The sequence below is a fragment of the Anolis carolinensis genome, unplaced genomic scaffold (genome assembly GCF_035594765.1).
Source record: "Anolis carolinensis isolate JA03-04 unplaced genomic scaffold, rAnoCar3.1.pri scaffold_11, whole genome shotgun sequence".
In the NCBI taxonomy this organism is placed as follows: Eukaryota; Metazoa; Chordata; class Lepidosauria; order Squamata; family Dactyloidae; genus Anolis; species Anolis carolinensis.
The window spans coordinates 8,538,065-8,564,210 of NW_026943822.1; the positions used below are offsets into that span (position 1 = coordinate 8,538,065).

The 26,146-nt window shown below is 41.6% G+C and overlaps 1 protein-coding gene across 5 annotated transcripts in view; it reads left to right on the forward strand.

Annotated features, from left to right (window-relative positions):
* Positions 1-19,846, forward strand: part of sv2b (synaptic vesicle glycoprotein 2B) — an 88,642-nt gene extending 68,796 nt beyond the window's left edge. For 4 of the 5 annotated variants that reach the window (XM_008119443.3, XM_062962930.1, XM_003226572.4 and 1 more), the window contains 10 exons: positions 443-594; positions 3,044-3,177; positions 4,576-4,665; positions 5,228-5,338; positions 5,902-5,990; positions 6,184-6,348; positions 11,568-11,701; positions 12,482-12,682; positions 15,017-15,176; positions 17,275-19,846. In XM_008119443.3, coding sequence (XP_008117650.2) covers positions 443-594; positions 3,044-3,177; positions 4,576-4,665; positions 5,228-5,338; positions 5,902-5,990; positions 6,184-6,348; positions 11,568-11,701; positions 12,482-12,682; positions 15,017-15,176; positions 17,275-17,458 — 1,420 coding nt within the window. In that variant the 3' untranslated portion in view covers positions 17,459-19,846. Of the gene's footprint in view, positions 1-442; positions 595-3,043; positions 3,178-4,575; positions 4,666-5,227; positions 5,339-5,901; positions 5,991-6,183; positions 6,349-11,567; positions 11,702-12,481; positions 12,683-15,016; positions 15,181-17,274 lie in introns of those variants that run through there. The other variant, XM_062962932.1, reaches the window with a different exon arrangement.
* The last annotated feature ends 6,300 nt before the right edge of the window (positions 19,847-26,146 follow it).

Here is a 26,146-nt window from a genome sequence, read left to right on the forward strand (position 1 = left end):
AAAAGGGACTTGGGACAGCTTAAAAAGCACTGATAATGTAGCAATACATACGGTGCAATAAATACAGATATATAAATATCAAAGGGAAACATAATTCACCCTTTCAAACCAGAAACAGAAAAAAATTCAAATTTTGTTACATAGTGTAGTAATACACTTAATGCAGTTTGATTCCACTTTGTTGCCATGGCTGAATGCTATGTAATTCTGGAATTTATAGTTTGCATTCCTTGACAGAGAATAGTAAAGGCCTTATAAATACTTTATTCATCTCTGTTTCATTTATCTTTTAGTGAGAAATCTGATTTCCCAGGTGCTCTTTCTCACCACCATACACTCTGAGATGCATGAAGATGCATTGGATAATGCTGGCTTTTATCTTGTTTTGTTGTATATTTTTTTTAAAAAATGTTTTGTTTTGACTGTTCCCTTGACTCCTTAGCATCGGAGGGTCCCTCCCCATTGTCTTTGCCTATTTCTCCGAATTCCTGTCCCGCGAGAAGAGAGGAGAGCACCTGAGCTGGCTCTGCATGTTTTGGATGGTCGGGGGACTCTATGCTTCCATCATGGCCTGGAGCATCATTCCACATTATGGTAACCATTTTCATGTCTGGACTACAAGGCCTTTGTAGGGGCGTCTACACTGTGTAATGAATGCAATTTGGCACCACTTGAACTGGGGTCCTGGGAGCTGCAGTTTGGCAAGGTCTTTAGCCATCTCTGTCGAAGAAGGCTAGGGCCTCACCCAATTACAACTCAAATGACTCGATTGCATTGAGCCATGGCAGTTCAAGTGGTGACAAACTGTATTATTCTGCAGTATAGATCAGGGCCGGTTGTTACTAGGCGGCCGCTGACGCCTCCGGTGTTGGCGCGGGCCCGCGGGGCTTCAATCCCCGCGCCCACGCCAAACCGCGACAAGCACCTAGGCCATTTTGCCCTTAGTAACAAACTAAGGGCAAAAATGGCCTATCTGTGCTGTGCGCATGCGCACAGCCAGATAAGCCATTTTTGCCCTTAGTTTGTTGACTAAGGGCAAAATGGCCTAGCTGTGCTGTGCGCATGCGCACAGCACAGCTAGGCCATTCGGGCCTTACTTCCTGGTCGCGGCCAGGGCACGGGGGCGGGGCCAACTCTGGCCCCGCCCCCCGCACTATTCGCCCTGGCCCCGCCTCCCACACAGCGTGGGAGGCGGGGCCAGGGCGTGGGAGGCGGGGCCGGTGGCGGGGGCGCTTTTTAGCCCCCCGCTTAACATTTAAAAATATCTCCGGCCGGCCCTGGTATAGATGCACCTATAAATGTGGCACTCAGACCTGGAGTTGCCCACTTTCTTTTTCTTTTTTTTTCTTTTTTAAATATATAATGTTTATTTATTTTCATTCATTCAAATATACATACATTGCAAGTGTTTGTTGCATACAGTGCAATACTTTCATCTATTAGTCTTTCATAATCATTTCTCAGACAATATATTTTCAATAAGGGGTCACAGTCTTCTATTTGAATAGTACATATAAAAATACTGTAAGTTCCAAATTAATATCCGTTTCCTCCCTGCCTTCAGTCTATTAACTTCCTCTATGTACATTTTTAGATTAATTTTACATTGAGATGTTGGATCATTGGTTGCCATTCATTAACAAAGTTCTCCTCTTAAGTGTATCATTATTTTGCCCACTTTATTTTTCAGCCAGATGGTTAAAGCACTAGAATGTTTGGTTTAGCAACATCATCTGCTATCATTTGTTACCCATTGCCAGTCTTCCATGTTCTCTTTTAAGTTTTGTGCCATAGTTGCTGAATAATGTCACCATGCTAGGAAAGCCCCTCTCAATGATATCTTTGGACCCAAACCAGAGAATGGAGGTTGAGCCTTGTGATATTTCACCCTCTTGTGTAAAAACAATAGGATGTATGACTACTGTATTGACTTAAGTCATGTGCCATCAAATCTAATGCACACTTCCATTTTCAAAACCCTGAAACCACAAAAAAAAGGATTCACTGCCAAATATAATGCGCCGCAGCAAAAAGTGCACTCTTTGTAATTTGGCCAAAAAGGTGTTCATTACAGTTGCTGCCTGATTATAATTCTTTATAACACCAAAGCTTCCAGCAACAACAACAACCTTAAGATGAATCTATGCTGTAGAATGAATCCACTTTAATTGCTTTGATTCAGTACTATGGAATCATGGAGGCTTTAGCTTTACAAAGTCTTGAGCCTTCTATGCCAAAGGAGGCTGGTGCTTCATCAAACTACAAATCCCTGCATGACATAGCATTGAGCCATGGCCATCAAATTAGAGATGATGCTCCTTAAACAGAAGCTACAGTTGCAGCTCCTGGAGCAGCTTTCCCTTTTGCTTTGGCTCAGCACTAGGATCACTGCATTACTAAGATTTTTTTTATTTATTTATTTATTTACAGTATTTATATTCCACCCTTTTTTCTCACCCTGAAGGGGACTCAGGGCGGACTACAATGAACATATATATGGCAAACATTCAATGCCATCACACAAACAACATACAGTATATACACACAGAGGCATTTAACATTTCCAGCTTTAGGATTCCGGCCACAGGGGGAGCTGTTGCTTCACCGTCCACTAATGACTGTACTTCCTCATTGATTTCTGGCATGTTGCTGGCAGTTTTATGGTGTTGTAAATTAGTTAAATTAGCTTCCCTGCATAAAACGTACCTAAATTTCCTACTTGACAGATGCAACTGACTTTCAGTTGCTTAGGTAAACAGCAAGCCGGGCTATTTAATAGTTGGGGGCTTAACCTGGCCTGGCCTTGAACTCATGACCTCTCGGTTAGTAGTGATTTATTGCAGCTGATTTTGACAAGGTCATTTTGCCAAAAAAAGGTCAGCTTTAGATTTGATTAAATAAGGTATTTTTTCCTGTATCGCCCAATTTCTAGCATTGCAGAAAGGGAGACATTGATGAGAATTGCTTATGCTCAAGACCTCTTGTGTTTGCATATCAAGTGTGCCCTCTAACGCTGAGCTGTGTTCCTTTTCCTCCCTTCTAGGTTGGGGATTCAGTATGGGGACCAACTACCACTTCCACAGCTGGAGGGTCTTTGTGGTGGTCTGCTCCCTCCCCTGCATAGCATCTCTCATAGCCCTCAAGTTCATGCCAGAAAGTCCACGGTTTTTGCTAGAGGTAAGGAGTGGGGCCCTAGGGGTACAGTGTGTTAAAGCACTGAGCAGCTGAACTTGCGGACCAAAAGGCCCCATGTTCAAATCCCAGGAGCAGAATGAGCATCCGTTGTTAGCCCCAGCTCCTTCCAACCTAGCAGTTTGAAAACATGCAAATGTGAGTAGATCAATAGGTATCGCTCCGGCGGGAAGGTAATGGTGCTCCATGCAGTCATGCTGGCCACATGACCTGGAGATGTCTTTGGACAATGCCGGCTCTTTGGCTTAGAAATGGAGATGAGCACAAACCCCCAGAGTCGGTCATGACTGGACTTAACGTCAGGGGAAACCTTTACCTTACTAAGAAGTGGGAAATGAAAACATAAGTGCTTCCGATTTGGCTCATGCAGTGGGAAAGGCTTTATTGAGCATTAGCTTGGGGACCCGGCGGTGCCCGGGTTATTAGAAGACGGCACTGTTTGTTTTGGGATGTTAGGTAATATCACTGAAGTTTGTTCTAGATTCGTCGCTGTCTGGGTTCTGTGCTGTCTGGATAAGGGTGAAATACAACTTCCGGATTTGGAGTCAATCACCTCCAAAGCAGGCCTGTATGCACAGTTGTCCATGTTGGGTCTGTGTGCCAAATTTGTTCCAGATTTTACATCAGCTGGGTTCAGTGCTTTCTGGATGCAGGTGAACTAAAACTCCCAAAATCAAGGTCCATTCCCCAAAACCCCTGTAGTATGTTCAGTTGGTCATGAGGCTTCTCTGTGCCAAGTTTGGTCCCAGTCCATTGTTCTTGGGGGGGTCACAGTATCAGTTTAGGTACTGCAAGTCCCATCATCCGTGACAAGTTTGGTCCAGGCCCATCATTGGTTGGGTAACAGTGCTCTCTGGATGTAGGGCAAGTACAACTGTTGTAAATCATGGTGAATTCTCCCCCAAACTCCTGTTCAGTTGCTGATCAATTCCTCTGTTAACGGTGTGCCATAGGAAAGGATAGGAAAAGGTTAAGGGAGAGGCAGTGGGTGGGGTCATGCAAATTAAGGAACCCTGAGTTGTCCATTCTGGAGGAAAAACAGAACATCTATGTAGGATGAAATTGTCCCTGCATGAAAGCCTTAACTTGGGTGGGGAGCAGAGTGGTGTTTGTGGAGGGCACTGGCAGGGTTTGGGCTCCATGTTCATGGTGCTCACTATAACCTGCATGTCAGTGGAGGGAGGGCAATTGGTATCTCCTGCTCAGTGGGAACTATAGCTGTTTGTAGAGGCAGGAGGCTGTCTGTGTAAAGGGACACCTCTGCTACATACACACATACACATTTTTCATTTTTATTATGTTTATAGCTAGTAGACTTTATGGAGAAGTGCAATCTTCCTGCTCTTAGCAGCATTTCAACATGACCCATTTTGGTCTTTCTAGATCGGAAAGCATGATGAAGCCTGGATGATCCTCAAGCAAATCCATGACACCAATATGAGAGCCAAAGGCGAGCCAGAAAGGGTGTTTACGGTGAGCAGAAGCTCTTTCTAGTCAAGGGGTTGAAAATCCAAAGATGTTTTTCTTCCATTCCTCCAACATTTCATTACTCTATGTATTTCTATTTTGAAAAAGGCATATACAAGTCTTGTTGAGGCACAGTGAAGCTTCCCAATCTCCAGGTGGATCTGCAATATCAATTGGAGATTACTAGGAGATTCTCACTCAGATAAAATAATAGGAGGCTTTTAGTCACAATTTCTCCATTTTTGTGAGAGTTCTGAGCCCCTAACCCCAGCAAACGTGGAGAACCAGTTGTCAGTGTTAAGATATTTTTAGTGGGCAAAATATCTAATACAAAATATCTAAAATATCTAGCAATTAGTTTTAGATACTTTAGGTGGGCAATGAGGATTTTGCCAAGCTCATATAGATCTCAGAAGTCCCACCTAGAATTACTCCACTTCTCTTATTGGAGGTTTTGATGAAGGATTCCAAAAGACATTTCTTTTGAGGACTAAATTTTGCCTTCAAGATGTATTAGTATCATCAAAATGGAAGATGCAAGAACCACTAATTCTTCTTGCCTTTTCAGGTGGCTAACATCAAAACTCCAAAGCAGATTGACGAATTCATTGAAATTCAGAGCTCAACAGGGACGTGGTACCAGCGCTTTTTGGTCAGAGCTACAACTACACTCAAACAGGTATGGGATGGCATACAAATACAACTGGTGCATGTTAGGGTTCAGGACTTGGGAGAGCTCCAATGAAGCTCCAAAGAAGCCTAGATGAAAACTTGGCTTCACGAACATGGGATCCTTTAATTCCAGTACTGAAACCACTACACTGTAGTAGTTACCCCACAATTAAAGTAATTAATATATAGACTGATCTGAATAAAACTTACAGTGTCGTTATTTGTATATCTATGATTTTAGTTGAATGTCATTCACTACTTTGAAATTAGTGCAATGGAATAGGATCAGTCTATTTGTCCATCTGTCCATCCATCATCTGTCTGTCTGCCTATCTTAAATGCATTTGGTTTTTGTATGATACAGGAATATGAAATTGATAAAATCAATAAATATTATTTTCTCTTTTTGCTAAAGCAGGCCAAAAACGCCATCAGAAGTCTGACTTAAATCAGTTCTATGGGCCAATTGTTTGTAAATCTTTGCAGTACTTTATAAAGTTGGTTCTAGTAAAGATATTGTCCAACTTTGGATTTCTTTTTTTAAAAACCTCTGTGTTTTTTCTCCTCTAGGTTTTGGACAATGTGCTTTATTGTTTGACAGCCCAGTATAGAATGAATACACTCTTTCTGGCAATTGTGTGGTTTTCTATGGCCTTGAGGTATGTGTCTTGACTGCTCACGTATTTTTAACAGTGGTTAGCCAAGGGACTCTTACATGAGGCTAGTTGTTATTATTGCCAACAAGTCAACTTTGACTTATTTATTTGTGTGTGATTATTTCAAAATAAGATGGGGCAACAAGAACAAGTAATATCTTGGAAAACGTCATCTTTAATTCTGCTTCTCTTCCAGTTACTACGGCCTTGTTGTCTGGTTCCCGGACATGATACGGTATTACCAAGAGGAAGCATATAAATCCCGTGAGAAAATCTTTTACCAGGAATCAGTGAAGGACATCACCTTCAATTTCACCTTAGAAAACCAGGTCCACAAGAATGGGACATATATCAATGACAAGTGAGTGGGTGCTCCAGTAATACCAGTTTGGATAGTATGCGTCATATGGGCTAATTGTGGACAAAGTGGCTGTTTTGAATGGTGGCATGTCTTCAGTTGGATCTGTCTTCTTCAACAGGTGTGTTTGACCCATAAGTTTGTTGGTGGATCATAGAAGGTATTCCTGGTAGAATATCAATGTATCCTTGGTTCATGCTTGGTTTAAGGTGGCCTGTAGACCTGTGACCATGAGATGGTGAATCCAGTGGTCTGTAAAGACCATTCTGGCCTTTACAATAAAAGGTCTTCTATTTTTCAGCTGGCCCCTTACAGTTGTACTTGACCTATAAATCTTTTGGTGGACCAGAGAAGTTCTTCCTGGTTGAGGATCAATGCATTCTTGGCTCAAGCACTGTTAATGGAGGCCTGCAGAACTTGACCATGGGATGGTGAATCCATTCTCAATTTTACAGCCCACTGTGCCTTCTACAGGGACAGTCTTAAACTTTAATATACTTTAATAAACTTTATAATATAAACTTTAATAAATGTTTATATACTGGATCCATAAACTCTTGGAAAAGCTTCAAGTAGAAAGACTTGAGAATACTTTGATGGTGCTTTCTGGGAAGTACTGTAACATTCTTTTCAGGTTTCCAAGCAAATAGCTTTGGCTACTTTTTGGATAAAGAGACTTTCTTAGGATCAGTTCAAGAGAGGTTGGTATGTTAGACCACATCAGCTCTAGGTTATTAAATATGGTTTTCTGTAGATGAGCAGATGGCAACTACTGGATGGCATATGTTCTGTATCAAAAACTAGAGCTGATGTGGTCCATCCAATGCAATTTTCTGAATCAGCACCCCAAATAACCAAACCGAATCTAAAGTTGACCAAAAACTGATTTGCAACCCTTTTGGTACTAATGTTGGTCAAAAAAAGGCTGGGAATCTCTAATCTAAAGGTTTGGAAGAAAACATCTCAAAGACTGAGAGATTTGCAGTGTTTCTAATGTATTCGAATAAAGTAGTGAACCCAACAGTAATTAGCGCATGAATTTATGTGTTAAAATATTTTTATTCTGTCTTTTATTGCAGACATACTATACAGATAAAACAATAAAAAAACATAACAAACAATTCCATATCAAAACAATAAACTAGCTTAACCAGGATAAAAACATATTAAACATGATGATGGATGTCTCATAGAATCATAGAATCATAGAATCATAGAATAGTAGAGTTGGAAGAGACCTCATGGGCCATCTAGTCCAACCCCCGCTAAGAAGCAGGAAATCGCATTCAAAGCACCCCCGACAGATGGCCATCCAGCCTCTGCTTAAAAGCTTCCAAAGAAGGAGCCTCCACCACAGTCTGGGGGAGAGAGTTCCACTGCCGAACAGCCCTCACTGTGAGGAAGTTCTTCCTGATGTTCAGGTGGAATCTCCTTTCCTGTAGTTTGAAGCCATTGTTCCGTGTCCTAGTCTGCAGGGCAGCAGAAAATAAGCTTGCTCCCTCCTGCCTATGACTTCCCCTCACATATTTATACATGGCTATCATGTCTCCTCTCAGCCTTCTCTTCTGCAGGCTAAACATGCCCAGCTCTTTAAGCCGCTCCTCATAGGGCTTGTTCTCCAGACCCTTAATCATTTTAGTTGCCCTCCTCTGGACGTTTTCCAGCTTGTCAACATCTCCCTTCATCTGCGGTGCCCAAAATTGGACGCAGTATTCCAGGTGTGGTCTGACCAAGGCAGAATAGAGGGGGAGCATGACTTCCCTGGATCTAGACACTATTCCCCTATTGATGCAGGCCAGAATCCCATTGGCTTTTTTAGCTGCCGCATCACATTGTTGGCTCATGTTTAACTTGTTGTCCACGAGGACTCCAAGGTCTTTTTCGCACACACTGCTGTCAAGCCAGGCATCGTCCCCCATTCTGTATCTTTGATTTCCATTTTTTTCTGCCGAAGTGAAGTATCTTGCATTTGTCCCTGTTGAACTTGTTAGTTTCGGCCCATCTCTCTAGTCTGTCAAGATCGTTTTGAATTCTGCTCCTGTCTTCTGGAGTGTTAGCTATCCCTCCGAGTTTGGTGTCATCTGCAAACTTGATGATCGTGCCTTCTAACCCTTCGTCTAAGTCGTTAATAAAGATGTTGAACAGAACCGGGCCCAGGACGGAGCCCTGCGGCACTCCACTTGTCACTTCTTTCCATGATGAAGACGACGCATTGGTGAGCACCCTTTGGGTTCGTTCGCTTAGCCAATTACAGATCCACCTAACCGTAGTTTTGTCTAGTCCACATTTAACTAGTTTGTTTGCCAGAAGGTCGTGGGGGACTTTGTCGAAGGCCTTACTGAAATCCAGGTACGCTACATCCACAGCATTCCCTGTATCGACCAAACTCGTAACTCTATCGAAAAAAGAGATCAGATTAGTCTGGCATGACTTGTTTATGGTAAATCCGTGTTGACTATTAGCAATGACCGCATTTGTTTCTAAGTGTTTGCAGACCACTTCCTTAATGATCTTTTCCAGAATCTTGCCTGGTATCAACGTGAGGCTGACCGGACGGTAATTGTTTGGGTCGTTCTTTTTTCCCTTCTTGAAGATAGGGACCACATTCGCCCTCCTCCAATCTGCTGGGACTTCTCCTGTTCTCCAAGAACTCTCGAAGATGATTGCCAGTGGTTCTGAAATAACTTCCGCTAGTTCCTTCAATACTCTTGGATGTAGCTGATCTGGCCCTGGGGACTTGAATTCGTTTAGAGTGGCCAGGTGTTCCTGGACAACTTGTCTCCCTATTTGGGGTTGGATTTCCCCCAATCCTTCGTCCATTCCATGTTGCTGAGGTTGAAGATGGCTTTCTTTTTGTGAGAAGACCGAGGCAAAGAAGGCATTAAGCAGTTCTGCCTTTTCCCTATCCCCTGTCACCATCACCCCATCTTCTCCTTGCAGTGGCCCTATCGCCTCCTTTTTCTTCCTTTTTCTACCAACGTAAGCAAAAAAACTTTTTTGTTGTTTTTTATGTCCCTGGCAAGCCTGAGCTCATTTTGCGCTTTAGCCTTGCGAACCTTTTCCCTACAAGTGTTGGCTATACGTTTGAATTCTTCTTTGGTGATTTCTCCCCTTTTCCACTTCTTGTGCATGTCACTTTTGAGCTTTAGCTCAGTTAGAAGTTCTTTGGACATCCATTCTGGCTTCTTTGCATTTGTCTTATTTTTCTTCTTTGTTGGCACTGTTTGCATTTGCGCCTTGAGTATTTCACTTTTGAAAAACTCCCATCCATCCTTAACTCCCTTGTTTTTTAATATTGGCGTCCATGGAATGCCGCTCAGTAATTCCTTCATTTTTTGGAAGTCAGCTCTCTTAAAGTCCAGAATGCGTGTTTGACTTGTCTTAGTTTCAGCATTCCTTTGTATTGCAAACTGTAAGAGCACATGGTCACTTGCCCCTAAGGATCCAACCACTTCAACTGTATTGATCAGGTCTTCCACATTTGTTAAGATTAGATCAAGAGTTGCTGATCCTCTTGTTGCCTCTTCTACCTTCTGGACCATAAAATTGTCTGCAAGGCAAGTGAGGAATTTGTTGGACTTTGTACTCTTGGCTGAGTTTGTTTTCCAGCAGATATCGGGATAATTGAAATCGCCCATGACTACTATATCTCTTCTTTGTGCCTGTTTGGTGAGCTGTTGACAGAAGGCTTCATCAAGTCCTTCATCCTGACTCGGAGGTCTGTAGTAGACACCCACGACAAGGTCTTTTTGAGTCCCGGTTCATTCATGTAGAACCCCACTGAGTTGGAAATGAATATTATCAAACTGGTGGATCCATTTTTGTTCTGTGTTGGCCTCTGAGGAGCTGTAGATGCGAATCCCGTTGGCAGGATTCCTAACTTAATCAATTGCTGAATTCTGGTACAAAACATGTAGGTAAATCCTATTGCTTCAATGCCTCAATTCTAGTCAGGGCTAACAAACAGATGCTAAGTTTGGTGTTTTTTTTTTCATCTTTGGAAATGCTGACATCTAGTGTCTCTAGATGTCTCTTGAAATAAGGCAATGCATGATCTGGTTCCCTGTAATATTTTCCCCAAGTATCCTTTGAAGATGCATAGTACAGATGAAAGAACACTATGCAACAACATTTGAAAAAGGTGCTGTTGTTTTTTGAAGTATTATTTTGTGTTTAATTGTGCAGTCCTTACTTTGAAATTAGTTATTCTACTCCAAAAACTTCACTTTCATGGCACAAATTATGTTGAATTGGTTGAGACTCAATGAGAGATACATTGAAAAACTATCACAAAATGTGCTGCAGGATGTCCCCCCCACAAAGACAAAGTTTTTTGCAGTTTAATAAATCTTTTCCATGTTTCTATAATAGAACCAATTAGGAAATGACATTTGTAACCCAGGAACAAAAATCATGTTATATAGTGTCAGAAGATGGATGAGAATGAGAGCTCTCCTACAAACCTTTCTTTCTTATTGATAGGTTTCAAATTCTGTTTTTCAATCCCATCTCCTTGGAAGCGTATATTTAGAATGCCATAGAATAGTGGTTCCCAACCTTTTTTTGACCAGGGCCCACTTGACCAGGGATCACTTTGACCAGGAACCACTCTCCAACATTAGTACCAAAAGGGTTACAAAGTTTTTGGTCAACTTTAGATTTGATTTGGTTATTTGGGGTGCTGCACTGGATAGAGCACATCAGCTTTAGTTTCCGATACAGATCATATGCCATCCAGCAGTCGCCATCTGCTCACCCACAGAAAACCATATTTAATAATCTAGAACTGATGTGGTCTATCCAATTCAATTTTCTGAATCAGCACCTCAAATAACCCCAGGAAGAGGCCTAAAAATGAAGACACTAAGCCCCCCCGCTTCCAGGTGCCACATAGAATGGCTCTGCTCAGGGGGAGAAAGGAGAAGCAGCAGACAGGAAGCTTCTTGTTGCGCCTTTCATGGATGGTCAGCCTCTCCCCTTCCAACATCCCCGTTGCCTCAGCACTATAAGAAGGTTTCATGAGAGTTGGACTGATTGCAGCGGTGTAGTAACGGTGAGGTCACAGACCATATTTTAGTTCTTGGGGACCACTGGTGATACACAGACCACAGGTTGGGAACCACTGCCATAAAATCTTAGCAGGAATCTACACTGTGGAATTGATGCAGCTTGACACCACTTTAACTGCTATGACTCATTAGCTATTCTTTCTAACCCTTTAGGTTCATGAAAATGAAATTCCGGGATGTCACCTTTGAGGATTCACTGTTTGAGGAGTGCTACTTTGAAGACGTCACCTCTAGTGAGACCTTCTTCAAAAACTGTATCATTACCAGAACCGTCTTCTTTAACACAGGTAAGGCAGAAGAATTTCTGTTGGGGGTGCAAAAATTTCTTTTCATGTCAGGAGCAACTTGAGAAACTGCAAGTCGCTTCTGGCAGGAGAGAATTGTCTGTCTGCAAGGACATTGCCCAGAGGATGCCCAGATGTTTTGATGTTTTTACCATCTGTGTGGGAGGCTTCTCTCATGTTCCCGCATGGAGCTGGAGCTGATAGAGGGAGCTCCTCCGCGCTCTCCCTGGGTTGGATTTGAACCGGCAACCTTCAAGTCAGCAACCCAACCTTTGAGTTAGCAGTCCTAGCAGCTCAAGGGTTTAACCCACTGTGTTATTGGGGGCAAGAATAAAACCATTCTACATTTGCCCTAAAGGATGGGAAAAGGACTGCGTTTGGGTTGGATATGGCCCTGGGACCCCAATGTTCCTAACCTTCCCAATACCTTACTTTAAAATAATATTTGGCACATATTTTGGGAGATTTTGCTGTTGTTGTTGGGTACCTTCAAGTAATTTTTGACCTATAGAGAACCTGTCCAGGGTTTTCTTGGCAAGATCGGACCAGAGGGGATTTGCCTTTGCCTTCCATTGAAATAGAAAGTATGCCTTTCCCAAGGCCACTCAGTGGGTTTCTTTGTCAAGCGGGGATTTGGTTCCCGATCTCCAGAATCATAGTCCAACTCTCAGGCTGATACACCATGCTGGACCTCATGGTGATTGTCTAAAAATGCATACAAACTACTCAAACCTGGACGCAAATGCGATGTTTGTAACCCTGTGCTATCTTTTCCTCCATCAGATCTCTATGAACACAAATTCATCGATTGCACGTTTGTGAACTCCACCTTTTTGGAGCAGAAGAAAGGGTGCCACCTGGATTTCGAGCGCGACAACGATTTCCTCATTTACTTAGTCAGCTTCTTAGGGAGCCTCTCTGTGTTACCTGGCAATATCATCTCAGCGCTTCTGATGGACAAAATTGGGAGAATCAAGATGATTGGTGAGTTTGAGATCTGGGTGCATATATCCTCCAACCATCCCAGTTGAGCAGGATCAGCCCAGTTACGTTGTCTTTGCTCTGCTTTCTTAGCGTCTTAAAAAGTAGCCATAGTTTCCCCTCCTCCTGCTTTCCCCCTTCATCTCTGCTTTACTTTATTGGCTGCAAACCAAAGATTCATCTCCACTGTAGAATGAATGCAGTTTGACACTATGCAATGGCTCAATGTTACGAAATCCTGGGAGTTGTAGTTTTATAGGATGTATAGTCTTCTCTGTCAAAGAGTGCTGGTGCCTCACCAAACTGCAACTCTCATGAGCCATAGCAGTTAAAACAGTGCTGAACTGTATTCATTCTACAGTGGAGACTCACTCTAAATTCATTCAAAGCATATATGTACTTTACATTCAGGTTGGAAGGAGAGAAAGCAAAACCTTGTGGTTTCTAGATTCAGAACACAAATCCAAGGGATTTTTTTAAGGCTTAGTTTTGTGTGTCTTTCTGCATTAACAACCTTTGGTCTCCTATCACCTGCCACACCATTTTGATGTAGCTCGATCACAAATATCTCCGTTTTCACCTGGGAAATGTGTGGAAGCGGTGTAATTTGTTCACGTGTGTTTTAATTCCTCATTCAAACATATGGCAGTAGCATGTGATGGGACCTCCTGGAATGTTATTGTTTCAGATCAACGCTTGGAAACATTGGCCATAATTCTCTATATTCCACTTATTTAATTTGCTACCTTTATTGTGTGGCTAAGTAAGGTCTCCCAGCTCAATCCAACTCTCCCATTCTAATATACTGGGCAGCAGTTGCTACGAAGGACAGAGATCTGTTCTCCTGCCAGTTGAGAAGCAGTAGACTGATATTTCCATATCCTCCTATGAGTAATCTCTGGTGCAAGGAGGAATTGCAACAGGTGTTCTGTTTCTCACAGTTGCAGTGTAGTCTCACTTTGTCTGCTATGGCTCAATGCGCGATAGAGTTTGGTAAGGCATCAGTCCACTTTGGCAGAGAAAGATAAAGACCTTAATCTTGAACCATGGCAATTAAAGTAGTGTCAAAGTGTATTAATTCAATAGTGGAGGTGCAACTAGAGATCATTCTGGGAACAGGGTGGAAATGTCCTGACCTCTGTCAGACACAGTGGCTGATTCCTGGTAAATCTGTGATCGATCCCACTAGGTTACATATTCATAATTGCATTCCTGAATTACATCCAGCATAGGTTACTGTTATTTCTGGTCCAAGAGTTCGATATCCAGAAGACATATCTGTGTTTGTAGAATTTTTGTAGTATTTGTGTGTTTTTGACTGTGCTGCAAACTGTTTTGAGCCATGGGGAGAGGTTAATAAAAATTAAATTATTATTATTATTTACAAGTACATATCAACACGACACACATGCACATTAAGGTCCAAATGTCTGAGATTCATCTCTGAATATCGGGCTCTTTCCATGGGCCTAGGATATTAGAAATATTTTCACAAAATGTGCTCGGTTTTGAGAAATATTGCCTTGTGCAGCATGTGGATTGTCTGAATTAAGTCTTTTCCAGTGCTTTTGAGGGTTCTTGGAATGCCTCCAAGAGCACCAACCACTCTTGGTACCACTGTTGTTCTCTTTTGCCATAGTCGTCCAATTTCAATTTGTAAGTTCTTGTGTTTTGTGATCTTTTCCAGCTCTTTGTCATGTACTCTACTGTCTCCTGGTAATAATAATAAAATAATAATAATAATAATAATAATAATAATAATAATAATCCATACTGACAAAGTTCTGGAACACAACACACCAGACATCACAGTTGTGGAAAAGAAAAAGGTTTGGATCATTGATGTTGCCATCCCAGGTGACAGTCGCATTGACGAAAAACAAGAAAAACTCAGCCGCTATCAGGACCTCAAGATTGAACTTCAAAGACTCTGGCAGAAACCAGTGCAGATGGTCCCGGTGGTGATCGGCACATTGGGTGCCGTGCCAAAAGTTCTCAGCCAGCATTTGGAAACAATAGACATTGACAAAATTACAATCTGCCAACTGCAAAAGGTCACCCTACTGGGAACTGCGCGCATCATCCAAAAATACATCACACAGTCCTAGATACTTGGGAAGTGTTCGACTTGTGATTTTGTGATACGAAATTCAGCATATCCATCTTGTTTGCTGTGTCATACAATAATAATAATAATAATAATAATAATAATAATAATAATAATAATAATAATAATGCCATGCTGTGCTTCAGGATACAAGTGAATTCTATTTCTGTGCATTTGACTCACCTCCAAAACTCACGCTTTACGTTTCTGCCCTTCTCTCTGTCTTGTAGGGGGTTCTATGCTGATCTCTGCCGTCTGCTGCTTCTTCTTGTTCTTCGGCAACAGCGAGTCGGCCATGATCGGATGGCAATGCCTCTTTTGTGGCACCAGCATTGCCGCCTGGAATGCTCTGGATGTCATCACCGTGGAGCTGTATCCCACACATAAAAGGTGATCTTTCCTCCTGATCTCTTTTAAATGGAACAGAGGACCATATGTAGAAGTTTTAGTGGCTTAGCTCTTGGGAGGTTCAAGGCAGAGCTTGGATCAGATACTTTTTAAAGAAAGCTCTTCCAGAATATTTATTTAAGAGAAAGAAGGAAAGGCCAAAATATTATGGGATTTGCAGTCCCACAAAGTAATACAGTGTTCCCTCACTTATTCTGGGGGTTACGTTCTAGGACCATCCGCGATAAGTGAAAATCCGCGAAGTAGGGACGTTGGCTTCTCCTTAGGAAGGAAGTAGAAAGAGGGAGGGAGGGAGGGAGGGAGGGAGGGAGGGAGGAAGGAAGGAAGGAAGGAAGGAAGGAAGGAAGGAAGGAAGGAAGGAAGGAAGGAAGGAAGGAAGGAAAAAAGGGAAGAAGGGAAGAAAGAGGCAGGGGAACATGGCACTGCCTCCTTCTCCTCCTGCTGCCGTTTGGGCTCCTTCTCCACCCTGCTGCCCCCACCCAGCTGAGACCACCACCACTGTCAATCATAATTTTTATGATCTATAGCAGGGGTCCCCAAACTAAGGCCCGGGGGCCACATGCGGCCCATCGAAGCCATTATCCAGCCCCCACAGCACAAAGGCAGAAGGGGGTTGGGCTAAATGACTCAAGAGTTCTCCTCTTCTCTTCTATTATTATTATTATTATTATTATTATTATTATTATTATTATTATTATTTTAATATTGAGGCGGAGAGGCCATCTGTCAGGGGTGCTTTGCTTGTGCTTTTGGTGCAAAAGGCAGAAGGGGGTTGGACTCAATGGCCCAAAGGGTCTCTTCCAACCCTCTTTATTATTATTATTATTATTATTATTATTATTATTATTATTATTATTATTAAAATAATAATAATAATAATAATAATAATAATAATAATAATAATAATAATAATAACATTGAGGTGGGGAGGCCATCTGTCAGGGGTGCTTTGCTTGTGCTTTTGGTGCAAAAAGGCAGAAGGGAGTTGGACTCAATGGCCCAAGGGGTCTCTTCCAACACTCTTTATTATTATTGTTATTATTATTATTATTATTATTATTATTATTATTATTATTATTGGTTGGTGGTCAACTATAGTCCAGCCCTCCAATGGTCTAAAGCAGGGGTCCCCAAACTACGGCCTGGGGGCCGGATGCCGCCCTCCAAGGTCATTTACCTGGCGCCCGCCCTCCGTTTTATAATATAATATTTTTATATCAGTTTTATTAATATATTATATATACATATAATATTGATAAAAATATTATAATGTTATACAATATAATACTAATAATAATACCATATAATAATATTAAATTATATGTTATATATTACATATAATATTGCAATACAGTGGTATAGTTCAATATATAGTAATATATAATGCTAATATTGTGCTATGCTAATAATATAATATATTGTTTGTACATACAGCTGCTCTGAGTCCCCTTTGGGGTGAGAAGGGTGGGATATAAATGTAGTAAATAAATGTAGTAAATAAATAAATGAATAATTTTAGACTCATGCTCGCCCAAAGTCTGACATGACTTGAAGGCAAACAACAACAACAACAACAACAACAACAACAACAACAACAACAACAACAACACTCCTAATTAACTTGATTATCTCATTGGCCAGAAGCAGGTCCACACTTTCCATTGAAATCCTGATAGATTTATGTTGGTTAAAATTGTTCTTATATTCAAATATTGCATTGTTCTTTCATTGTTGTTGTTTTTTGCACTACAAATAAGACATGTGCAGTGTGCATAGAAATTTGTTCATATTTTTTTTCAAATGATAATTCGGCCCCTCAACAGTCTGAAGGATTGTAGACCGGCCCGCTGCTTTAAAAGTTTGAGGACCTCTGGTCTAAAGGATCGTGAACTGGCCCCCTGTTTAAAAAGGTTGGGGACCCCTGATCTATAGTATTATTTCAGTGTTTATTAAAAACCATGAAACAGCGAGTCCGTGAAAAGTTAACCACGAAGTAGTGAAGGAAGACTGTATTTCCAAGTCATAATGAAGTTGAAAGGTCTTATTCCATTGACTTTTTCGCCTTTCTCTTTTTCCGTAGAGCCACGGCCTTTGGCATCCTCAACGGGATATGCAAAATCGGGGCCATCTTGGGGAACTCCATCTTTGCCTCCTTTGTTGGCATCACCAAAGTGGTGCCCATCCTTCTGGCTTCCTCCGCTCTGGTCGGCGGAGGCCTCCTCGCCCTGCGGCTGCCGGAGACGCGTGACCAAGTCCTGATGTGAACCCCTGAAAGGGATGAAGGCAATGCCAACGGACCACGGAGAGCTGGGCTTCAGATCCAAACGTCCGCCAGTGTTTCTCCACTGATACCTCAGATTTAGGGGGAAATCTGGGGGAGAGGAGGAGACACCCCTTTGAGATAATATCAAAACCTTAGTTCTAGGACCGGTGTGAAGAGGTGTTGGGGCCCATGTGGCCGGGCTACACACACAAAGATATACCCAGATACACACCCAGAGCTTTGCTCACCACTTCAAAGCTAACCCATTTTAGGGGGTGATTGGAGCCCTGTCTTCCTGCCGAACGTGTGTGAGCATCTATCCCCAACACTAGTCGATAATATCCACAGCCGCATTGTGATTGTGCATGTCGTGGTAGGTATTGTGCGTCGTAGGGAGCGAAGTAAGCCACTCCGCCACCCAAGTGAAGCTCTAAGGGCTCAACCCAATGGCTTGTTGTCTATAGTTCTATATCTTTCCAAGCAATTAATGGGGGGGGGGGAGGTTGAAACTTGTCCAGCAATGGCAACCCAAGGTGTGCTTAGAGTAACCTTTTTGGAAAGCCATCAGCCATTGCTTGACGTTTGATGGAGGCTGAGCTTTACTTTTGTCCACCTAATATGAGACTCCCAGTCTTTGTGTTTTTACCAAGAAATATACTGAGCTTGTCTTTGTCAGCTGAACTTTCAAATGGCCTCCAAAACATTATTTTTTAAACCTTTCTCTCTCACACAGAGAGAACCGTAGATTTTGAATATGCATTTGTGCATTTAGTCCAGTCCTCGGCCTAAGTCACTTATATTCTGGACTTTATTTGCTTTGCGAAATATTATTCTAACAAACTTCCCATTTCATTTCCATCGAGACAAAAGAAATATGCTAGTTAGCCACCAATATTTTAATTACATTCAGTTGGAGCATGAAAAAAAAGAGTGGTCAGTATTTAGTTTAATGTACCTGGCAGTATTTTGGATGCTTTGGTTTTGGGGATTGGAATGCACATATTTACTACAAGAGGGATACACGTTATTGTCATTGTTGCTATCGTGCTTGGTCTAGTTTCATCCCTGTTTTCTTCACCGAACATTAAATGATTCCTGAAACCAAATATGTACATATCCTGCAGTGTAAATAGGGGTTCCCATGGGGATATTATTTGATACACTTCCAACGATGGGAACTGCAGATAATTTTACCAGTATTATAGCCATATTTACAAAATGAAACATGTCTAGAAGATGTAGAGATTTCGGTCTGACTGGAACACTGTAAAGAACAGTTAGGGGAGCAGCCATATAAGCAGTTTCTTCTCTAGAGGAACTGCACTTTTCAGAAATCACTGTATTGCACAGACTGAGTCTCTGACCTTCAGCCAAGGAGGAAAGGTTCTTCATATATTATTTTAAGAAAACCTCCAACTCTGGGGATGTCTTGGGCTCTTTGTGATACAGTTGAGGTGGTCTCAGACTCAAGCCAACCACAGCTGGCTCCAGCATCAAGAGACAATGATGGAACAAACCATGTTGAATGGTTTTGTTGGCATGGCCGTAGAGGTGGCCGCAAGAGAAGTTGGACCTCTAATGGAAGAACAAGGCTCTGCCTTAACCTTGTGTCAACAAGGCCATGAAGAATCTGAAGAAGACCAGAATCTGGAGGAGATGCCTTGTTGTGCTGAAGAAATGTCTGTTCCAATCCAGACTTCCTCTGAGTTCTTCACTTCCAGTTTGATTTATTCCAAGCTGGTTGAGAGTCGAAGCTGTTGGCAAAGATCTCTTAAAATCAGGAAAATAAATATATGAGCCATCCTCAGAGACATCTCATATGAAAAACTGCCTCTCGTACCATAATATTTCACTGGGCACACAGACAATGTTGACTTATGCGTCACCTCCAGTTGCATGAACTTGTATTCTCTTCCTTCGGCTTGGTCCGCTTTAATGCCCTAGCTGCTTCTTTCTTCTGATTCTCTTTAATGATGTCAAAAAGCCATATTGTCTGGTTCGGTTTTTGGGGGAAACAAAGGGCAGGGATTGATTTCAATCCAAACTGGGATCTTGCTGTTTTCTGCCTCTGATCCCTTTTCAGGCGCCTGTATGGACACCTCTGTCCCTGATCTGTAACCTGTGTGTTAAGACTTCCCCCGCTCGCTGTTGGATCTGTCGCTGTAGCATTAACTGTACAGAAGAAATTTATTATTCAATAGATGTTTAATTCTACCTGAATACCTGCATTTTCCTTCTCCCCTCTTTTCTTTTTTCCCCCTCCCATTTTTGACCAGTCGTCTTGAAGGCATTGCATCGTAATCCCATGTCTTTCCCCACTGAACACACCGTCAACTTTGAAATTCATGTCAAGCAATGAAGTTGCAATAAACTCAAACCAAATATGTCACTCGAGGGTCACACATCCTGGTGTGTTTTCAAGAGTTGATTCTTGGGTTGAGGCCAACTTGTCCCTAGTTACTAGTCATGATGGCTGGGTTATTAACTCTAGTGTCGGAGTCAGGATACATCTGAATACCACTTTCTAGGGGAAATGATTATATTCATAGTTGAATACAATGGTACTAATGGTTCAATGGAGCCCCCTGGTGGCACAGAAGATTAAACTACTGAGCTGCTGAACTTGCTGACCAAAAGAGTGAGCTCCTGATGTTAGCCCTAGCTTCTGCCAATCTAGCAGTTTGAAAACATTCAAATGTGAGTAGATCAATAGGTACCGCTCTGGTGAGAAGGTAATAGCACTTCATGCAGTCATGCCAGTGGCCACATGACCTTGGAGGTGTCTATGGACAACTCCAGCTCTTCAGCTTAGAAATGGAGATGAACACCAACCCCCCAGAGTGGGACACAACTAGGCTTAATGTCAGGGGGAAACCTTTAACTTTACCTTTAATGGTTCAATGCTATGGAAACCTGGGAGTTATAGTTTTTCAAGGTGTTTCAGCTTCTCTGACCAAGATCGCTGGTGCATCACCAAACTACAAGCCCTCTGGTTCCATAACATTGAGTCATGGCAAAGTGGGGTTAAACTGTTTCATTCTACAGTATAGATGCACTTATGTTGGTATTTCCCCAGTTTATGGCTAGTTCAATATGGCTTCTAGAGCCATGCCAGTGTCATTGCATGATAAAGCCTGGTGTGAAATATAACAGCCATGCATCTTATCATACCTTTGATAGTCCTCTATCTAAGTAAGGATGGAATTTTTCTCTAATCTCAGGGAAAGGAAGGGATAGCTTTAGCAATTCCCTTCTTTTTTCTATAACTATAGTTCTCAAAGGTGATTCTTAGTTTGAGGCTTGTTCCAAACAACATTTAGTGGATGCATTTTTTTCTGTCCAGAAAATTCCATTTATTTATGGGCAGAAAATGCTGTTTCCAGCATGTTTTTTGTTGTTGTTTGTTTTTTGTTTTTTTGCTCAACACGACCAAGTGTGGGTTTTACGTAGAAGATGTGCAACCACTGAGAGGATTTTTTTTTGCCTTCCTCTGAAGCAGATCTATACTGCAGGCTAAACCACTGTGCTGCAGAAAAACTCTGCTGATCAAAAGATTGGCAGTTCGATCCCAGGTTGACATTAGCCCAACCTCACCTGCCAACCTTACAGGTCGAAAAACAGACATGCAAGTAGATAAATAGGTACTGCTTTTAGCCGGGAGGTAATAAAGGTGCCCTTAAGGACATCAATTGAAGGAAAGCTCCTTGACATGGAAGATGGAATGACAACGCCCCCCCCCCCCCCTCCCAGTGGCCAGAGTTGAGCACAGCCTCCAGAATGCCAGAAATAAGATGGGGAAAACTGCTTTTACCTTTGTCTGTGTTGTCTGTCCTTGTTAATTGTATAACTGGCATTGAATGTTTGACGTATGTGTGTTCTGTAAGCCACTCTGAGTCCCCTTCAGGGTAAGAAGGATGGAGTATAAATAATAAATAAATGTATATTGAAGTTAAGGAACCGCGGTGGCGAAGTGTGTTAAAGCACTGAGCTGCTGAACTTGTAGACCGAAAGGTCCCAGGTTCAAATCCCGGGAGCAGAGTAAGTGCCCACTGTTAGCTCCAGTTTCTGCCAACCTAGCAGTTTGAAAACATGCCAATGTGAGTAGATGAATAGGTACCGCTCCGGCGGGAAGGTAACGGCGCTCCATGCAGTCATGCCGACCACATGACCTTGGAGGTGTCTACGGACAATGCAGGCTCTTCGGCTTAGAAATGGAGATGAGCACCAACCCCCAGAGTCAGACATGACTGGATTTAACGTCAGGGGAAACCTTTACCTTCTTACCTTTACCTATATTGAGGTTTCATAATGCAATTTAGCTGCACTGGCCTTCATTATATGAGTCTACACTGCCATATAATCCAGTTCAATACAGTTAATGTACCGCATATACTCGAGTATAAGCTGACCTTAATATAAGCCGAGGCACCTAATTTTACCACAAAAAAACTGGGAAAACATTGATTCCAGTATAAGCCAAGGGTGGTAAATTTCAGAAATAAAAACAGATACCAATAAAATGACATTAATTGAGGCATCAGTAGGTTAAATGTTTTTCATCATCATCATCATCATCATCATCATCATCATCATCATCATCATGATTAATATTAAATATTAATATTAAATATTAAATGTTTTTGAATATTTACATAAAGCTCTAATTTAAGATAAGACTGTCGAACTCGGATCAAATCATTATTCTCATCTTCTTCAATGTAAATGTGCTTATGTATCCTTTTAATAATAATAAAGTAAAATAATACATGTAATAATAATAATAATAAATACAGGAAAATAATACATGCAATAAATAGAGTAAAATAATAAATATAATAATAATAATATCAGAGTAAAATAATAAATGTATTAATCATAATAATAATAGAGTAAAATAAATGTAATAGTAGCAACAATAATAGAGAAATATAATAAATGTAATAATACCAATAATAATAGAGAAAAATAATAAATGTACCATATATTCTCGAGTATAAGCTGACCCAAATATAAGCCAACCAGGACCCTTACCCGAGTATAAGCCGAGGGGGGCTTTTTCAGTCTTAAAAAAAGGGCCGAAAAACTAGGCTTATACTCAAGTAAATACAGTATATTATAAAATAGCATGATATGGCAATATCAATGGGATCCGAGAGAATGCACCATGACCAATATCAGCCAGTGTGTTTCATTATTATTATTATTATTATTATTATTATTATTATTATTGTTATAACTTTATTTTTGTACCCCATCTCCATCTCCCTGAAGGGACTCGGGGTGGCTTACATATGGCACAAAGTGCCTAAAACAATGCATAAAATAAATACACAATACAATACAAGATAAAACCACTGGTATATAAAACAACAATTTGAACTCAAATAGTGCCAATAACCTTATAGTGGCACCCGTCATAAAAACATGGCCAACTGTAAACAAGAAGAAAGGAAAGAGATATTGCAAGTTGTAGCTAAGGAACAAGGGAATGGGATAAAAGTGCTGTGCTGTATTGCAACTATTGGGCTATTAATAATAACAATAGTAGTGATAGTAATGCCTTGTTCTCCAAAGCCACAACCCAATGCTCAAACCACTTGACCACATCTGGTTCTTATCTGCTAAATAACCTTTTTATAACACATTTGAAAAAGAAATCTGCTTGTGGTTTGAAAGTGTTATTTCCTGTTTAATTGTGCAGCCCTTACTCTGAAAGTAGTTGTTCTACTCCAGAAACTTCATTTTTTGTGGCACAAAATAGGTCAAATTGGTTGCAACTCTATGAAGTATACATTTTAAAACTAGAGCAAAATGTGCTGCCAGATGTCTGTCCTGCAAAGACAAAATTTTGGCAATTTAATAAACTTTGTCCATGTTTTTATGATAGAACCAGTTAGGAAATGACATTTATAAGCCAGGAACAGAAATCGTGTTACACAGCGACGTGAGGGTGGCATGATTAAGTATGCTATGGACCTGCAAATGTGGATGTGCTCAAGTTGTGGCGGGTGCATTTGCCCACGTGACAAAGTTGTGAAAGCATTACTTTCACTCAGATTGCTGTATTGTCCCATCTCTGCACGGAATATTTCCATTGCACCAACGTAGTGACATGCAAACCACAAGAGGGCACACGGCGCACACAGAACTTGTGGAGAACCGAACATAATTGGCTCTGTTTGTGTTTCCACTGCAGAGTGTTAGAATCATGGAATCATAGAATGAAGAGGAGACCCCAGGGGCCATCTAGTCCAACCCCATTCTTTCTGCCAAGCAGGAAAAGCACAATCAAAGCACCCCTGGCAGATGGCCATCTAGTCTCTGTTTAAAAGCCTCCAAAGAAGGAGCCTTGCTTTCAAACATGTAAACATGGGTTGCTGAGAGTTTTCCGGGTTGCATGGCCAAGTTCCAGAGGCATTCTCTCCTGACGTTTTGCCCACATCTATGGCGGGCAATCTCAGAGGTTGTGAGGTGTATACATCAGAATGCTTCTGGAACATGGTCATACAGACTGGCAGAAGGAGGTGGACTCAGGCCTGTAGCGGGGGGGGGGGGGGGTAGGGGTTCTTTTGTAACTATAAATTATCAATTAGCAATCATTTTTAGTTATTTTAAGACTTGAAACTTTAACTAAAATAGAAATTTGATTTAATGAAGTTTATATAAAATATACTTGAAGCCATATAAAGTATTTTATGTTATGGCATGATGAAACATGCCTGTTACCCTTTGTAGTCTTTTACCTAGGTCATTGCTATCCCCCCAAATTTTTTTCTGGCTACGGCCTTGGGTGGACTGGATAGCCTTTGGCGGTCCCTTCCAACTCTTACGGTTCCATGGTTCGATCTGTTGTTGAAGGCTTTCATGGCCAGAATCACTGACCATTGCTGTGAGTTTTCTGGGCTGTATGGCCATGTTTTGCCCACATCAATGGCAGGCATCCTCAGAGGCTGTGTGGTATATACATCAGAATGCTTCTGGAACATGTTCATACAGCCTGGCAGAAAGGGGTGGACTGGATAGCTTTTGGGAGTCCCTTCCAACTCTTAAGATTCCATGGTTCAATGTATTGTCAAAGGCTTTCATGGCCAGAATCACTGGGTTGCTGTGAGTTTACTGGGCTGCATGGCCATGTTCCAGAAGCATTCTCTCCTGACATTTTGCCCACATCTATGGCAGGCATCCTCAGAGGTTTTGAGGTCTGTTGGGAACTAGGCAAGCGAGGTTTATCTATCTGTGGAATAATGTTCAGGTTGGGAGAAAGAACTCTTGTCTATTTGAGGCAAGTGTGAATGTTGTAACTGGCCACCTTGTGTAGTATTGAATAGCCTTGCAGCTTCAAAGCCTGGCTGCTTTCAACTCTAACAACCACCATGTTAGACTACACAGAGAAGCAATTGAAGTCCACAAGCATGTGGACCATTTCAACAGAAACCATGAATATGAACAAAATATGGCTACCAGTATTTAAAAACTCTAAAATCAGGACAATAAATTAAGAACAACACTTAGAAGAAAATGAGAATTCAAGTCAGGATACAATCAGGCTAACACCTCCCAACAAAGGATTCCCCCAGGCAGGCCGCTGCCAGGCTTTGAAGTTGCAAGGCCATTAAATGCTAATCAAGGTGATTAATTGCAACATTCACACTTGCCTCCAACAGACAAAAATTCTTTCTCCCACCCTGGATATTATTCCATTATTTATGAAACTCCCTACCTTCCTCCATATTAATATTAATAATAATAATAATAATAATAATAATAATAATAATAATAATAATAATACAATTTGGACAGAAAAACAAGAAAACTCATGACCATTCATCATTCACTGCACCCTCGCAGTAATGTTGACCGGCTATATCTGCCTAGAAGATCAGGGGGCAGAGGACTCTTACAAATAAAATAAGCAGTCAAAGAAGAAGAACATGCCCTGGCAGAATATGTAAAGCAAAGTGAAGAACCTGCTTTGATTGAAGTCAAAAATCAGAAACTCCTCAAAGCACAGCAGACAAAAACCAGTACAAGAAAACCGCACTACAAACTAGAGCTGACAGCTGACACAACAAAACATTGCATGGAAAGTTCCTTGACAAAATTGAAGGAAAAGCTGACAAGAAGAAGGCCTGGCTCTGGCTCACAAATGGGACCCTGAAGAAGTAGACAGAAGGCTTGATCCTTGCAGCCAAGGAGCAAGCCATCAGAACAAAGGCAATTAAGGCCAAGATAGAAAAATCAGCTGATGACCCAAAATGCAGACTGTGCAAGAAAACCGATGAAACCATTGATCATATCCTCAGCTGCTGTAAGAAAATCACACAGACTACAAACAAAGGCACAACTATGTGGCCCAAATGATTCATTGGAACTTATGCCTCAAGTAACACCTTCCTGCAGTAAAGAACTGGTGGGATCACAAACCTGCAAGAGTATTGGAGAATGAGCACGCAAAGATACTGTGGGACTTCCGAATCCAGACTGACAAAGTTCTGGAACACAACACACCAGACATCACAGTTGAGGAAAAGAAAAAGGTTTGGATCACTGATGTTGCCATCCCAGGTGACAGTCGCATTGACGAAAAACAACAGGAAAAACTCAGCCGCTATCAGGACCTCAAGACTGAACTTCAAAGACTCTGGCAGAAACCAGTGCAGGTGGTCCCGGTGGTGATGGGCACACTGGG